Below are 15,578 nucleotides of genomic sequence, written 5' to 3'. Positions count from 1 at the left end.
CCAAGTGACTTCTGTCCCTGAGACCTGCGTCCCTAGCTCCCAGCCTGACAGGCTCATTTCCTCTGCATGAGCCTCTGATTGTGGCGCAGAAGTTTCCATAACTTTGCAGCCAGGTCTACCCTAGACAGCTGAGGTCCCCCTGGTCAGCCTGCTCCCCCTGCCCAGACCATCGTGGGCACCCCAGTCAGCCGGGCCCACCCCGACCATCGTGGGCACCTTGGTCAGAGTCGACTCTGACATGCAGAGGCAGCAGCAGGGCTGTGCTTCGCATTTGCATGTATGAGGCCACCTGGCTGACCTGGACACATAGGAGGGCCCGCCTGGCTGACCCCTGCACGCCTAGGGGCCACTGCCGCAGAGCCCAGGGCCCACCCAGCAAGACAGTGGCAGCAACAGAAGTTGAGGGAGGGCACAATTTGAACGTTGCCCTGAAAGCGTGTAGCTGCGCCATGCCCTGCTGGGAAAACTGCTCATCGTTGGGCTCCGAGGTGTGCTGCCTGCCGCCCTTTCTGGGAAAGGCCACACGCTGGGAAGGGCCACAGCCTGTCAACAGTCTGATCTCAGAGGCAGGTGGGGTGCGGGGAGCGTGGGTGCTGGCCATGGTCTGAGAAGACAGCGGGCCTCCGTCTGTTAGGAAAGCAGGGCTCTCGGACTGGTCTCAGCCCCCATTCATAGGCCAAACCCTGTTGGACGCTGCTCTCTGCTCTGTGACCCGGAGTGACCATCCTGGGGTGGCTGTACAATGCTGGGACAGCGCCTCGCCGTGCCCCTAGGTTAGTAAGAGCAGTTTCTACTCGTTACTCTGTAATAAGCCCCTGGCCTCCCGCTCACAAGGGCAAGCCAGATTTGTTGCAGCCTTTGCTGTTATGCATAAATGGCAAGAATCTTACTAATCCTTTGCTTGTGTTTCACTTGCCTCACTCTGAGTCTATGGAATTACTTTTCTTATTTTAACCGAAGTTACTTTTTCTAACTTCCCAGAGAAAACACCAACAAACCCTAGTCGAAGCCAGGTGCCACCCAGTCCAGGACCCCAATTTTTTTTAAATCATTTTATTGGGGGCTCATACAACGCTTACCACAATCCACACATCCGTCCATTGTGCCCAGCACATTTGTACATTTGTTGCCATCTTCATTCTCAACACATTCTTTCTACTTGAGCCCTTGGTATCAGCTCATTTTCCCCTCCCTCCTGCACCCTTCCTCCTTCACAAACCCTTGATAATTTATAAATTATTATTTTTTCATGTTACACTGTCTGATATCTCCCTTCACCCAATTTTCTGTTATCCGTTCCCCAGGGAGGGGGTTATATGTAGATCTTTGTAATCGGTTCCCCCTTTCTACTCCACCTTCCTTCCACCCATCTAGTATTTCCAAACTCACCACTGGTCCTGAGGGGATAATCTGTCCTGGATTCCCTGTGTTTCCAGTTCCTATCTGTACCAGTGTACATCCTCTGGTCTAGCCAGATTTGTAGGGTAGAATTGAGATCATGATTAGTGGGGGAGAGGAAACATTGAAGAACTAGAAGAAAGTTGTACGTTTCATCATTGCTACACTGCACTCTGACTGGCTCTTCTCCTCTCTGTGACCCTTCTGTAAGGGGATGTCCAGTTGCCTACAGATGGGTTTTGGGTCTCCGCTCTGCACTCCCCCTCATTCCCAATGATATGATTTTTTGTTCTTTGATGCCTGATACCTGATCCTATCAACAACTCATAATCACACAGGTTGGTGTGCTTCCTCCATGTGAGCTTGTTGCTTCTCAGCTAGATGGCCACTTGTTTATCTTCAAGCCTTTAAGACCCCAGATACTATCTCTTTTCATAGCTGGGCACCATCAGTTTTCTTCACATTTGCTTGTGCACCCACTTTGTCTTCAATGATGTCAGGAAAGAACCTCAATTTTGAAGCATAGTTCAACTTTGATTCCTTATTGCTGGCCTGAAACGATCCCTGGATGACAGTAGCTTCAAAGTGGCCACTGGGCAAGCAGCAGGGTCAGTGCAGGTGGGTGGCCATGGGGTCCATGACGTTGGCGCAGGATGTGGGACATTTCCTGCATCCACGGCGGCCATGAGTCCTAGCGCACTAGACAACACCGATGGCAGGGGAGTCGCTGCTTTCTACTGTATCACAACCAAATGTCTTTATTAGTCGGGAAACCAGGGGTATTTTCAGAATCCCTGCTTCCTCATGCAAAACTAAATTGTGGCTCTGCAGCTCACTGACAAGCTTGCACGGAACTCTCAGAATATGCGTTCCTGCCACAGTCACTTGTGCCTGAAAAGCACAAAGGAGCCGTGGAACTTCACAGATTTGGGATCATAAACTGACCATGTGCACAGGGCATCTGTAGGGCGCCACTCAGCCCAGAGAGCAGTCTGTACCCACTGTGGCACCTTGGGAAAAGCCAAGAGTAAGATTCTGCTCCTGGGACGTGGGAGCCTCTTTCTTTCTCCTGTGGGGAGTGTGTCGCTCGCTCGCTCTCTCTCTCTCTCTCTCTCTCTCTCTCTCTCTCTCTTTCATGGGGTCTCAAGGAGTCAGAATCCACTCTCTGGCCATGACTTGGGCCTGGGCCTCACTACAGGACGGAGCAGCCTGGGGACATCCAGCTGCCCCTGCCCAGGATCTCCTATCACGGCTGGACACCGGCCGGCAAGCACTCGGCATCTGCCCCAAGTGGGCCCACGCACACAGTCCTTCTCTTTCTTCCTGCAGCAAATGACCTGCTTGCCTTTGGGACATTGGTCAGCACTTCCAACACCTATGACGGCTCCGGGGTGGTGACCGTGGACACCGACCGGCCCCTCCTCTGGACCATGACTATCAGACAGTAGCTGGCCACCTGCCGTGTGCCCATCCTGCCTCAGCCCCAGCCCCCAGAGCCCCCCAGCAGCGGTCTGACCCCCTGAGAGCCTGCACAGGGATGTTGTGAAGGACAATCTAGATTGGGGGCATGGGTGCTGGCTAAGTGCCATTTCTGTCCATCAGAAACAAATGTGAACCGTCCACCAAAATGCATCGTGCCTGTCTGCATATCTCCGTCTATCCGTCCTCCAGGCGTCTCTCGCTCAGCTTCATCCTGCTCACCATGACATGCAGCAAGAGCTGGCTACCTTTGACCCTCCTGCTCCTGGACCCCTGTGGTGCAGGCCAGCTTGCCCTGTTCCAGGCTGGACAGTCCCTGGGCAACCACGCTGGGGACAGACAGAGTCCCATGGACGGGCTCAGAGCCTTCGCCTTCCTCAGGTGGGATGCGGTGTACTGGGCCCGGAACCTCAGTAATGATGGCCACAAGGACAGGAAGGGGTTATGGAAGCTCCTGCTGACTAAGGGTGACCTGAAGTCCTATGTGCCAGCCCCCTAGGTAGGCGGTCCAGGGAGGCACACATGAATTTGCAGAGGCGTCTTCTGAAAGTGGCCATCCCAAGGGCACAGGAAAGACCTCCTGTTCTAGCGATGGTCATGAGGGTTCGACCCTTTTTAGGTGCCATCGCGCCTGCCAACTCAGCCACAGTGGAGCGCCACATTGTGTGGGCCACAGCTCTGTCCAGGTGGGCCCTCACCCCACAGGAGCACTTGCACCCACCTACAGCTCTGTCCAGGGGGCACTCACCCCACAGGGTCCCTGTGCCAGGCCAGAGAGCACCCTGAACCTGCTGTCTTCGGAGCTTCCTCACGAGTGGGAAGGCGGCCACAGCTGGGAATGCAGTGAGACAGGGCCAGCGTCCCCTTCTTCCCCTCACTCCCAGATGCCCCCCAGTGAACCATTTATTGGGCCACCCAAGCAGAAGGGATGGCTACCCTGCAGCCAAGGCCCTGGCCAAGGGCCTCCTGGCTGCTGGGGGCTGGCAGGATGGTCAGCCTGTGTCCTGGAATGGGTCAGCCTCATCAACATTTGATAAGTTTAACCCATTAGGCATCCTGGCTTTGCAGTAGCATCAAGCCCTCCCCACCCCCGCGCTCCCCCCCCCTTGTGTACACACACCAATACAGAACCATGAACCCCCATCTCAGGGTCCAGTGAAGTCTGCACCCCCAAACCTCCACAAGCTATGTCATGTGGCCACACCTGAAAGTGTCCACTACCAGCCCCACTTAAGTGGGGTTATGGGGGAGGCAGGGCCCAGAGGGGCTGCATCAAGTCAGTTTCCACCAGCTGAGACCACTCTTGCCCCTCCCCCCAACTTCCTCCCCTACCATTCCCATCCAACAGGACTGGGAACTGTGTGAAACTGTGTTAGTCTGGATCAGGGGTCCTCAAACTTTTTAAGCAGGGGTCAGTTCACTGTCCTTCAGACCCATTGGAGGGCCAGTTTAAAAAAAAACTATGAACAAATTCATATGCACACTGCACATATCTTATTTTGAAGTAAAAAAAAAAAAACAGAACAAAAACATCTGGCGGGCGGGATAAATATCCTCAGCAGGCCACAAGTGGCTTGAGGACACCTGGTCTGGGTAGGCAAGAGAAACCATAGACACTCATATGTTTGAAAACTTTGTATCAATGAATAGTTATATATTGAGAAAACATCCCAGCCAGTCCAGAACAAGTTCATAAGTCAGCTATTAGCTCATATATCCAATACCAATCTATATACCAATACCAAGTCCTCTTCAGACTCAAGAAACACATGCAATGACGCTGTACGCCGGAAGATCACAGGGCAGTGGGTGGGAAGTCATGTAGACGCAGTGGCAGAAGCATCTCAGAGCTGGCAGGGGTCTCCACCTGGCTCCTCCAGCTCCAAGGACATGGAGTCTAGCAGTATAGTGCAATGTGTTTTCCAGTAGAGCATCTCTCAGGGAGTGAGCAGAGAGTGAGTGTCTCCCACCTCCAAGAAGGAAATACAGCAATTCCCAGACCCCTCAGGGGAAGGCCATGCCCACACAGAGGCCTCACTGGCTGTACAATGATTGACAGGCTAGACCCCACCCCTTCACTTGTAATCCCCTCTAATTGACAACAGATTATATAAGTACCACAGAGGTCTGACACCAGGCCCCTCTGCTGGACCAAGCTGAAGCCCTCTGACCAAGAGTCTGGCTTGGACAGTGTGGCTTCGTCTGTGGACTCCCCTCCCTGCAGAGGCGGTTCTGAGTGACGTGGACCACCCAGAAGCCCCCTGTCCAGCAAGTGCAGGGCCTGGCCCCGTGCCCACATCACCCCGTGCCTGGTGAATGGTTCCCCTTTGCCTGACAAGCAGGCAGACGCACTGCTATCAGTATGGAGGTGGCATCCACCGGGTCTGCGTGTACTTTGCTGTCCGTTGTCAGAGACCATCAAGATCGTGAGTCCACAACAACGGTAACCAGAGCATCCTGATGTAGTGACAGACACAGCAACCAATGGGTAGAGTGCAGAGGCCCGAAACAGGCCCACCCACCTAGGCTCATCACAGTGTCCAGAGTCTCAAAGGCTCTCGGATCCACCCAAGTCCAACCACTGGGCTGTGTTCACTTCGAGCCACGGGAGAAGGAGGAAGATGTGGACCGGGTGGCTCACTGCCCTCTCTGCTCTGAGAACACAGGAAGAGGATGGTGCCCGGCTCCCATCACAGCACGTGTTCCACCATAACAGGGTCCCCATCCAAAGGGGGAAGTGTACAGTCACAAATTCCCCTGGACGTCGGGGGAGAGGCTGAGGGGTAGTTGAGATCGTCTTTAACCCTCCAACCAAAATATCCCGAGGCCTTCTTAGAACAGAGAGGTGCTCCACACCCAGACAGAAGAGGCTGCCCTGAGCCCTATGATCATTAAAGACTTGTCTTGATGGAGCCAAACTGAATGACCTGGATGGTGGGGAAGGGAGCATTAGGGCAGAAGGAGGAGGTGGGGAGCTTTGCTCCAAGGCCCGAGTTGTATGTACACTGGAGCGCACTGCAGGACCAAGCCATGGGTGTGCTTGGCTGGGCTACTCTCAAACAACACAACCAATAAAACTGCAGTGGGCAGCAGTGTCTCTGGTCCTGAGTCATTCAGGACCCAACACTGGCCCCCACCTGCCAGGCAGCCCCAACTCAGCCCTCTCCGCAGGCAGGACAAAGCTTAGTGGGCCTGGCGATTGGTTTCAGGTGGTCTCTTCAGTCTTAGCCCCTCCAGGGAGGGTCCCACCTGGAGGCCAGGTTCCAAACTGTACCCAAGTCAGAGAAAGAACAACTGGGGTGAGGGGTGAGCGGTACCTGCCCACCCCCAAAATATGCTGGGATTTAATTCCCTGGTGGTGGTGTGGGTTAAGCACCGGACTGCTCACCTGGAGATCACGGGTCAAGCCCACCAGCCCACTCCCTGCGAGAAAGCTGAGGCTGTCTGCTCCCACAGAGATTCACTGTCCAAGGAACCTGGGGTGGCTGTGAGCAGGAGCAGACTCTGATTGTGGGCGTGCTTGGCTTGGGAAAAGGGGGTTCTCTTGGTTCTGTGCAGTAGAGCGTGTCCTCAATCCAATCGCAGCTGAGAGGATTCGGGTAGGTGGGTACCCACCTCCCACCTTCCCCCAGGGGTAAGTGACAACAAGCTCACAGCAGGTCAGGTGTGATACCATCTCCCCACCTTGCTCAGACTGCCCATTCTACATGCATGTGTGTGTGTTCCTGTGGCCAGTGGTCAAGATCCCCGCAGCTGCACCTTGATGAGCGCCCTTCATGGCCACAGTGGGACCTGCCAGACTCCTGGCCGGGGTCCATGCTGCTGCTCCACTGCCGCCCAAAAGGGAAGATAAGAAACCATCACCGCTCTTCCATCCCCGGTGACCAGCCTGGGGCAGCCCACATGAATGAAATAGTTTGCCTTCTCAGACAAAGCTAGTTAGAACAGAGACTGCCTTCTATTGAAACATGACTCAGCGCCCCCATGGCCTGAGCACAAAGAGAGGGTGCTTTGCCTTACTGGACAAGGCCAGAATTGGCCATAGGGGGTAAGTGGGGGAGGCGCTTTCCAGTCTCAGAGTGCACAGGCTCAGGGCCCGTGAGGGCCCCAGCTGGAAGAACAGCATCCCTGTGTTTCCAAGGGGGTCAGGAAGTGCTGGGAATGATCTGGTCTCTGCCAGGGCAGCCTCTTCTCCACTAGGTGTTGGCAATACTGGCTCCAATTTTTGGGGCTCCACCTGGGCAGAAACCTGGAGGGTCTGCAATATTGATGCCCCCCTTCATTGCCTCTGTCCACTTGGGGTCCCCCATGTGTACTTATCAGATGCCCTGGAGGGTGCCCGGCTCCTGCCCAGCTTTGCTGTGGATAAGCTCTCCCCGCCGGTGGCAATGTAGACAGGCCACAACACATAAGCCCGCAGCTTCTCTGAATGGTGCAGCTGCCTCGCCGAGCAGCCTGCCTGCCCCTGGGACATCACCCTCAAGTGCTTCTGAAATGCAGGGCCTTTGCAGGCCCAGGAGTCATGGTTTTTTGGTAAATAAACCAAAAGCCTCAACTATATCAGCTGTTAAAAGAAAATCATGCAACATGAGCTAAGAAGGTTAAGAAAATAAGAGAAAAGATACCAAAAGCACAACCAGTCTTTTGTGTTCCCACGTCCCAGCCTACATCCAGCAGTTCAAATCTTTCAGATGTTTAGAAAACGCCGGCACCTTCCATGCCCACAGCCCAGAATAGAACCACATCTCAGACCCCGGGTTCTCCAACATTCTGCCTGAGGGGTGTCCCCACCCGGGCCACGCCAGTCTTTGTCCTGCTTACCTGAAGCCTGCTGGGGTGCTGGTCAGCACAGTGTCCATGGCTGCAGACAAGGCCCCCGTCCATCCCATGGACCCCCAGCCACAGCGGCCCTATGCCGGGTTTCCAAGATTCTCAGTCTTACAGGAGCAGAAGCCTCCTCTTTGTCCAGGAGTGACTGGTGGGTTTGAACCAGCGAACTTGTAGTGAGCAGCCCAATCAATGCCTGACCTACATTGCCACTAGGGCTGCTTGCTGTAATGCCCAGAGTGCTTTGAAGAAATGCTGCTTGCTGATGAAGGCAAGGCCCTATAGGTCAGGGTAGATCAGCCCCTGCGGGGTACCCCAGACTGTAACTGGTTATGGGAATAGAAAACCTCGTCTTTCTCCCACGGAGAGGTTGGTGGTTTCGAACTGCTGACCCTCTAGCCAGCAGCCCAATTGGTAACCACGACGCCACCAGGGCTCCCTCAATACTGAACAAAATGTCTCTCCCTTCACTTAGGCTTCGTTCCACTCCCCTCACCCCCCACTCCTCAGCCCCTACATGGCCAGACCTGCTGTCGTCAACTTTCTCTCTCATGGGTGCCCCCAGGCATCTGTCCACCTACAGTGTGTCCGGGACCTCCTGAGAGCCCTGCTGGGAGGTGGCATGGTTGGTCCTGAGAGTCCTCGGCTGCTCCCTGACAGGATGGAGTTCCAACTCCACGCAGAGGTGCCTCGGAAGAAAGTCCTGCCAGTCACTGAAAGCCCTGGGAAAGCACCTTACTGGGACACAACAGGAGGTTCCCGGGAGGCAGAGTCCCAGCCTCGGGAAGTGGTCCTCTGAGCCAGCAAGCACAGCGCCCCCTCAGCAGTTCCCCCCAGGTGTCCATCCATCTGTCCATCAGGGCTGTCTGATGGCCCAGGTAAGCGGGGACTCACCTGTTCGGACTTACTCAGTGGTGGAGAGCAACCTAGGAGCCCTGGTGGGGGGGCGGTTACAGGTTGGGCTGGTAAGATCAAGGTCAGCAGCTCAGAGCTACCAGCCTCTCTGTAGCAAAAAGAGGCAGCTTGCTACTCCCATACACAGTCATCGTCTCATAAAACCCAGGGACAGCTCTACCCCATCCTAGAGGGTCACTGTGAGTCTGAGTGAACAATTTCTAGTGTTTCCCCCACATCAGGGGCTCTGCTTCTAGGCCAGGCTGCCATTGCTTCCTGCCCCACCCCCACCCCACCCCATCCCAACTCCACAGCTCCCTAGAGAGTTAAACACCAATGACTGCCATGGTGCCAATTCCGACTCATAGTGACCCCACAGGACAAAGTAGAATGGACCCTTTGGGTCTCGAAGGCTGTCAGTCCTTTGGGGACAGAAAACCTCATCTTTGCCCCTCGGAGGGACTGCCAGGTTGGAACCCCAACCTTGGGGTTAGCAGAAGTTATAATCCCTGGCAGGCATGAAGAACAGAGAGAGCAAAGCAAGCACGCACATGCCTATGCTTGCTTATGACTCTGTAGGGAGCCATTTCTCATGCTCGCCCCACATGGGGTAAACATGCCTGACTCGCACTTACTTCCTGAGGGGAAGCCTTCCACGGGTTTTTTGCACAGCATTGATGGGGTGAACACCATGGGAAACGCTTCACTACAGATTAGGCAGTAAGCACACATCAGGCCCTGCTTATTGGGCACTCCCAGTGGGGCTGGAGGGGTGGGCCCTGGGAGAGGAGACTGGCAAGGAAGGCACCTGGTCAGGGGAGGGTCCTCCCATGGGGGTGGACATCAGCCAGGAGCAGTATCTAGCAGGCCTGCCTCCGCTCCCCCAAGTGCTCACACACTGCCCTGAACCACACTTCCGGTCTGCAGGGTCCCACAGGGGTCCCTCTGCACCAAGGTCAGCCTGCCTGCTGGGGCGGGGCCTCTGCGCTGAAAACATCTGCCCCGCCCCCAGCCTTGCTCCCCGCCTAGAACGCCCGCCTCCCCGTGCTCCAGCCCCAGCTGAGAGGCAGGGTCCTGCTTCCAATGCCGCCCTCCCCTAAACCAGAGGGTATTTTCTGCCTAACCTGAGTGAAAAGGAGCACCCCATTTGAAGGTTGATGTCCCAGACACCCTGTTCAGGGTCGCTGGGTAGGGGGTGGGCTGGCTGAGTTTGGGAGAAGACTTCAGGTCACCAGCCCCAGGGGAAAACACTAACTCAGGCCTCAGCCCCGTGCCTGGGGTCAGTCAGCTAACCCTTAAAGCAAGACACCTGGGCCTGCTGAGACTCTCCACCCACCCACCCACCCCCCACTCCCCCCAGCGCCCGCCTCAAGTGGTTGATTTCCCCCACCCCCCTAGTGATGTAAGACCAAGAGAAATTTACATTTCCAAATGTTGATGTTTTTTATAAAGAAGGCAGGACTCCCCTCCCCCCCCTCCCTCAGGGGACCAGTAGTGTTAAGGAAGAGGCACGTGGGGGGCAAGCCTGGACCTCTGCCCTCTTCCTTGCCCAGGCCTGCCCCTCCACCCTACTGGGTACCTGTGGCTGGGTCCCCATGGCTCCTCACCTGAGTACCTCCACGTTCAGCCACGGGCTCCGGGGGGTAGGGGTTGATGGGGGCGGGTGGTGTTGTGGCAGCTTCCCGCCGCGCCTGGAGCCCTGAGCAGGACGCGGCCCACCTTGATCAGGTCGCACCTGTGTGGAGTGGGCCGGCCAGCGCCTCCCCAGCCAGGCGCCGCGCGTGCGGGCTGAACCTCGCGGGCCAGGGGCCCCTGCGCACACCTGCCTGCCCAGGCCCACCTGCCCTGTCCGCACCTTCATTAGGCTGCGCCTGAGCTGGGCAGGCGCCACTGTGCAGCCATGGAGCCCGGGGTGTGTGGGGGCCAAGGACAGCGGGGTGAGTGTGGAGGGCCGTGTGTCCTAAGGGAGGCCACGTCCACTGGGGGCCCAGCTGTGTCCCCACCCTGTGGGCCACTGGTTTGTGCTGTGGGAGGCGTGACCTTCCATTGGACCTGGGGCTGAAACCCCTCTGGTGGAGTCCACCCCCCCCCCCCGGGAGGGGCGCCTCAGCCCCAGCCAGAGTCCATTCCAAATATTCCTGCTCCAGGTGGCGGGATTCCATGGATCTGGCAAGGCATTGGGGATGGTGGGCAGGGGGTCTCTAGGTAGGGCTGGACACATAGGGTGCCTGGAAGCTCCCCAGGTCTGCTGAGGTGTGGTCGCAGCTACCTTGCTTTAACTCTGTTGGGAGAGGGGCAAGATGGCAGCCCCCCAGGCAGTCTAAACCCACAGAAAGATTTCTGGGAATAGGGTACTGGGAAGGGCTACTCAGGAGCCATCTGGGGGCCTGACCTTCCCCTTGCCTGCCCAGCTAAATGGGGAATATGTGTTGGGGGTGGGGTGGAGAGGATAGAGCCCCACCTGGTCCCTGTGTCCTGGGGGGTCGGGATCTCTTTAAACAAAACTCACCGCCAGGGAGTTGATGCTGACTCATGGTGACTGTAGGATGCAGCAGAACTGCCCGGTGGGCTTCTGAGACTCATCATGGGAGTAGAGAGCCTCCTCTTTTTTCTGTAGAACTGCTGGTGTATTTTAACTGCTGACCTGGCAGTTAGCAGCCCAAAGAGTGACCTACCTCACCCCCAGGGCTCCTGGCGAGGGAGCAGAATCCTCCTCCTCCACGCCCTCCACGCCCCCCCACACCCCCCTCCTCGGGGTCTGGGAAAAACAGCGAGCTTACAGGGTTGCCCCCCACCCACACACACACAAAAATCCTGCCTTGGAGTCAAGTCTGACTCATGGTGACCTGACAGGACAGACAGAACTGCCCATGTGGGTTCCGAAGACTAACTTTATAGGTGCAGAAAGCCTCATCTTTCTCCCTTGGAACGGTGGCTAGTGGGTTCAAACCCTTGACCTTGTGGTTACTGGGCCCATGAGTAGCTCTCTGTGCCACCAAAGCTCCTTCATGGGGGTGAGTGTCCCAAATTAGAAAGGGACCCCATGCCCTGGGGTCCCTGGCGACTCACCAGCCCAAACACTTGACTGCTAACTGAGGGTGTGGGGGTCCGAAATACCTAGCAAGAAAGGTCTGGCAATCTGCTTCAGAAAGTTCCGCCATGCGAAAGCCCATGGGGCAGTGTACCCACAACCAGGGTGTCCAGGAGGGGATGGACTTGCCAGCGCCTCGTTTCTCCTGCTGCCCATTGGTGAACATTTGTTCACTCCATCTAGTGTGGCCCTCAGTGGGTTAGGGGCCAGCTTGGGCTGGCTGTATGCTGGAAGGGGGACTTAGTCGACCTCCTGACTAAGGTCAGCCGGTGTTGCTTCCACAGGCCAGGACACTGGAATCAGGACCCTGTCGGCTGGCCCCAAGGCAGAACTCCAGGCACAGGGTACTCCAGCTGAGAGGATGCCCCCCAAGACATCCAGAGGCACCCCTGGGGCAGGTACTGGGCAAAGGCCCCAGCTCCCCAGCTCAGGGGCCAGGCAGTGCAGCCGGTCTGGCAAAGGCGGGCCTCTAGACTCAGTGGGCCCTGTGCCTCGGGGGCCAGGACGCCCCCTCCAGGGCAGAGAGGCCAAGCCAGGAAGGCCTCCCTCATCCCTGGCCCCTGCCCAACAGAAGAGGCTGAAGGCCAAGGTCGGAGAGGCAGTGGCAGCCCCCTGTGGGCCCCCATCGAATCCAGCCCTCCACCACCCTGTGCCTTGTGAGCTGGGCAGGGGCCCCTGCCACCTGGCCAACCTGCTCAGCACATTGGCACCTGGCAGCCCCGGCTCCAGCCAGAAGCAGGGGCCCCCAGAGGGACCGTGCCAACCGCGGAAGAAAAGCCGGACTTTGTACCGTTCAGGTCAGTCTCCGAGGTGCAGGGGTGGAGGTGGCCCATGGTGGGGGTCCTTCTTGGGCCTGGAGGCTGCGCGCCAACTGTGGCCCCCAAGGTGGGGGGATGCAGCCGCTGCCCTCAGCACTGACGTCTGGCTTCTCACAAAGGGAGTGGGACCCCAGTGCTTGGGGAGGGGGTGGGGGGCAGTGGCCCCTGGTGGACCCCTGCCACGTCTCAAGTCCTTTCCTCAGACCAGTTGGAGGAGCTGGAGAAGGCATTCCAGGAAGACCACTACCCGGACAGCGACCGGCGCCGGGAGATCTCTCAGACTGTGGGGGTTGCCCCGCAACGCATCATGGTATGGAGGTGGACAGCTGGCGGAACCTCTTCCCTGTGGGGATCGTCACCCCCACCCCCACAGTGCCCAAGACTACTGGTGAAGCTGGCTGAGCCTGAGCCCGAAGCCCCCACCCACCAGCCTGACCCACAAGTCTGGGGCCCCACCCTTCTCAGTCTCCTCAGACCCCACCCCACCCCCCAGGTGTGGTTCCAGAATCGCCGGGCCAAGTGGCGGCGGGTGGAAAAGGTGACCCGGAAGGGGGACAGCAAAAGCCCAGTTGCCCTTGCCCCTGCAGAAGGGCAGGCCAGGTAAGATGCCCCCTTGTCCCTTTAACAGGGGTGTTGGGGGCAGCACCAACTGAGGAGCAGGGTGGGAGGCCAGGGCCCAGGTCAGTTAGAAGCCATCTCCCCCTCTGACTCCAGCTCTGGGCCTGCTGAGCCCCGCCCTGTGGCATTCCGGAGTCCAGGGCCTGGCACCAACCACGAGGAGCCCCCACTCGGCGCCCCTCCAGGTGAGCAAACCACCTGTAGAGACTTACCTTGGGGCCAACCCTGGGGAGGTGCCGGCCAGGCCAGGCTGCCTGCCACCTGTGGCCAGGCCTTCACAAGGTCTGCATCCAACCCCTGGTCTGGCCTTCCCCTCCCCATAGCACCGCCTTCCCTGCTCCTCCGCCCCACCCTCCTACCTCCACAACTCCTCTGCCTTCCTCACTTACCTCCGTCCTCACCGCCCCTCACCGCCCTTCACCCCTCCCCTCGCCCCTCCTCACATCGAGTCCCTTTCTATTCCCAGAGTCCCCTGCGCAGTTAGTGCCTGACCGGCCCCCAGGTCCCGGGGGGCTGAGTGAGGGCACTCACAGGGTGGCTGTGACGCCCCCACTCTTCAGCCCCCCGCCTGTGCGAAGGCCAGGACTCCCCTTCCCCCTGGGCCCTATGCCCACCCCCCAGCTGATGCCTCTGCTGCTGGAGGAGCCCCCCAGTGATGGTGGTTCTAGGGACGGCCCCTGTGTGTCCTGGGGAAGCAGGTATGGAGCTGGGGCCAGAGGACCTGCATGGGAGGTGGTGGTGGTGGTGGTGGGGGGGGATGATTTACCTCGGAGGCATAGAGGTAAGGTCGTGAGGATATGGGGTGGTGGGGGTGGTGTGTGTGTGTGTGTGTGTGTGTGTGTGTGTGTGTGTGTGTGTCCTGGCTGTAGCCAAGGACAGAGCAGGAGCTGGGGCAGCCAGAAGAGGTGGCATGGCACAGGGAGGTGGGGGGAAAGTGAGAGGGAATGGGAAGGGGATGAGAGCTGAAATTCCCTCCCCTGTCCCCAGCATCACCCCGCCACCCACCTGCTCATTCTCGGAGGGGCTGGAGCCCCAGGATCGCCACCCTGCCCCCCAGCAGGACCCCCTCTCCTTCCTGGGGCCCCCACAGCCCCTGTTCTCCTGCCTGAACCCCTTCCCCTTCCCTGTGCCCAGCTCGGGAACCCCACCCACCCTGGAGGACACCTTCTTCTCTGGGCCCTTTGGGCTCCCTGGGGGCCCCTCCCAGGGCTACTTCCCAGGCCCACCCTCGGGGCAGGTCCTGCTGCAGCCTCCAGCTGGGAGCATGGGTGAGTTGGCCTGAGGAGGAGGGGTTGTGTGCTGTGAGCCAGGAAAGGGCAGCTTCCGCCCAAGTCTCCGTGGACCCAAACAGCTAGGTGGGGACAGCAAAGGCCCTGGAAGCCCCCTGGATATTTCCTGGTTCTCTGAGCCTTGACTTCCTGAACTTGGGAATGGGAACAGCCTGTCCAAAGCACAGTGTGAGTGAGGGCCCAGGGACAGCATGTCCTCGGCGCAGGGCAGGTGAGGGTCAGTGAGGCACAGGGACAGCATGTCCACAGTTCAGCTTGCAGAATGTAGACAGTGAGGCCCGCCTCCCCATTCCCTGAGGCCCTGGATCTAGACACCACCACCACCCCACCCACCACCAGAAGCAGCTGTGCTATGGAGACAAAGCTAGCAGACGAGGAAGGTTTGCTCCCGGCCTGTCCCATTGGTTTCCCTGAGGCATTGTCGTAAGCACTGTGTACTCTGGCCCCCAGCAGGCCTGTCCCTGCCCAGGTAGCTCCTGGCAGTTTCCCCCAGAGGGGCAGCCATCCTGGGACCCAGCGAGCTATGGAGGGGAGGCTGTGTGGAAACACATGAACGCTGCTGCTACTGCTGCTCTGAGCCCTGTCTCCCCTTCCCCATCCCACCACCCCTCATCCACAGGTCCATTGTCCTGGAGCCACCCTTACCTGCCAGAGCTGCCCCTCCCCAGCCCTTTCTGCACACAGGCTCTGGGCCCGCCCTCGGGAATGGAGAGCTTCTTTCAGGAAGACCTTTTCCCGTCTCCCTACGACCAGGCTGCAACCAGGCAGCCTTCCCCAGGACCCACTATGCCTCCCATGGGCGCCAGGCCGCTAGGAACAGGGCCTGTGCTCAGCAGAGTGCCAGATGTGCCGCCCACTGCACCCCCTGACCATCCAGCTGCTCGAGACAAGGCCAGAGGTGAAGACAAGAGCAGCCTTGCTCCCTAGTGGGCAGTAGGTGGCGGGCACCAAATCATGGACTCGCCTGCCCTGCGTGGACTGGTTGTGAGAATGAGGGTGGAGGCTGGTGGCCCGGTGGGTGAGGGGGCCCCGCATGGCTGTGGAAACCTGGACCCCTTTATACAAAGTGCCCACACCCTTCCCATTCACCATACCGTTTGGCTGTCCTGCTGGTCCCCTCCTGGGTGGAGGCCCCGTGGCCATCAGCTCCCATTGGCCACATCC

General features: G+C 58.2%; 2 protein-coding genes across 4 annotated transcripts in view; both read left to right on the top strand.

Moving 5' to 3' along the window:
• TPK1 (thiamin pyrophosphokinase 1) overlaps positions 1-3,013 on the top strand; it is a 32,104-nt gene extending 29,091 nt beyond the window's left edge. For all 3 annotated transcript variants that reach the window (XM_075558768.1, XM_075558766.1, XM_075558767.1), the window contains exon 9: positions 2,728-3,013. In XM_075558768.1, the coding sequence (XP_075414883.1) occupies positions 2,728-2,846 (119 nt within the window). In that variant the 3' untranslated portion in view covers positions 2,847-3,013. The remainder of the gene's footprint in view (positions 1-2,727) is intronic.
• A 455-nt stretch (positions 3,014-3,468) lies between these two features.
• On the top strand, positions 3,469-15,341 carry NOBOX (NOBOX oogenesis homeobox). The gene is made up of 10 exons (XM_075557442.1): positions 3,469-3,563; positions 3,762-3,868; positions 11,974-12,087; positions 12,193-12,486; positions 12,711-12,817; positions 13,001-13,107; positions 13,222-13,310; positions 13,628-13,823; positions 14,113-14,393; positions 15,034-15,341. Exons 1-10 carry the CDS (start codon positions 3,469-3,471, stop codon positions 15,339-15,341), a joined length of 1,698 nt encoding a protein of 565 aa, XP_075413557.1.
• The last annotated feature ends 237 nt before the right edge of the window (positions 15,342-15,578 follow it).

This window comes from Tenrec ecaudatus, chromosome 9 (genome assembly GCF_050624435.1).
Source record: "Tenrec ecaudatus isolate mTenEca1 chromosome 9, mTenEca1.hap1, whole genome shotgun sequence".
Taxonomy (NCBI): Eukaryota; Metazoa; Chordata; class Mammalia; order Afrosoricida; family Tenrecidae; genus Tenrec; species Tenrec ecaudatus.
The sequence above is the reverse complement of the archived record's forward strand: the minus strand, read 5'-3'. Positions and strand labels throughout refer to the sequence as shown.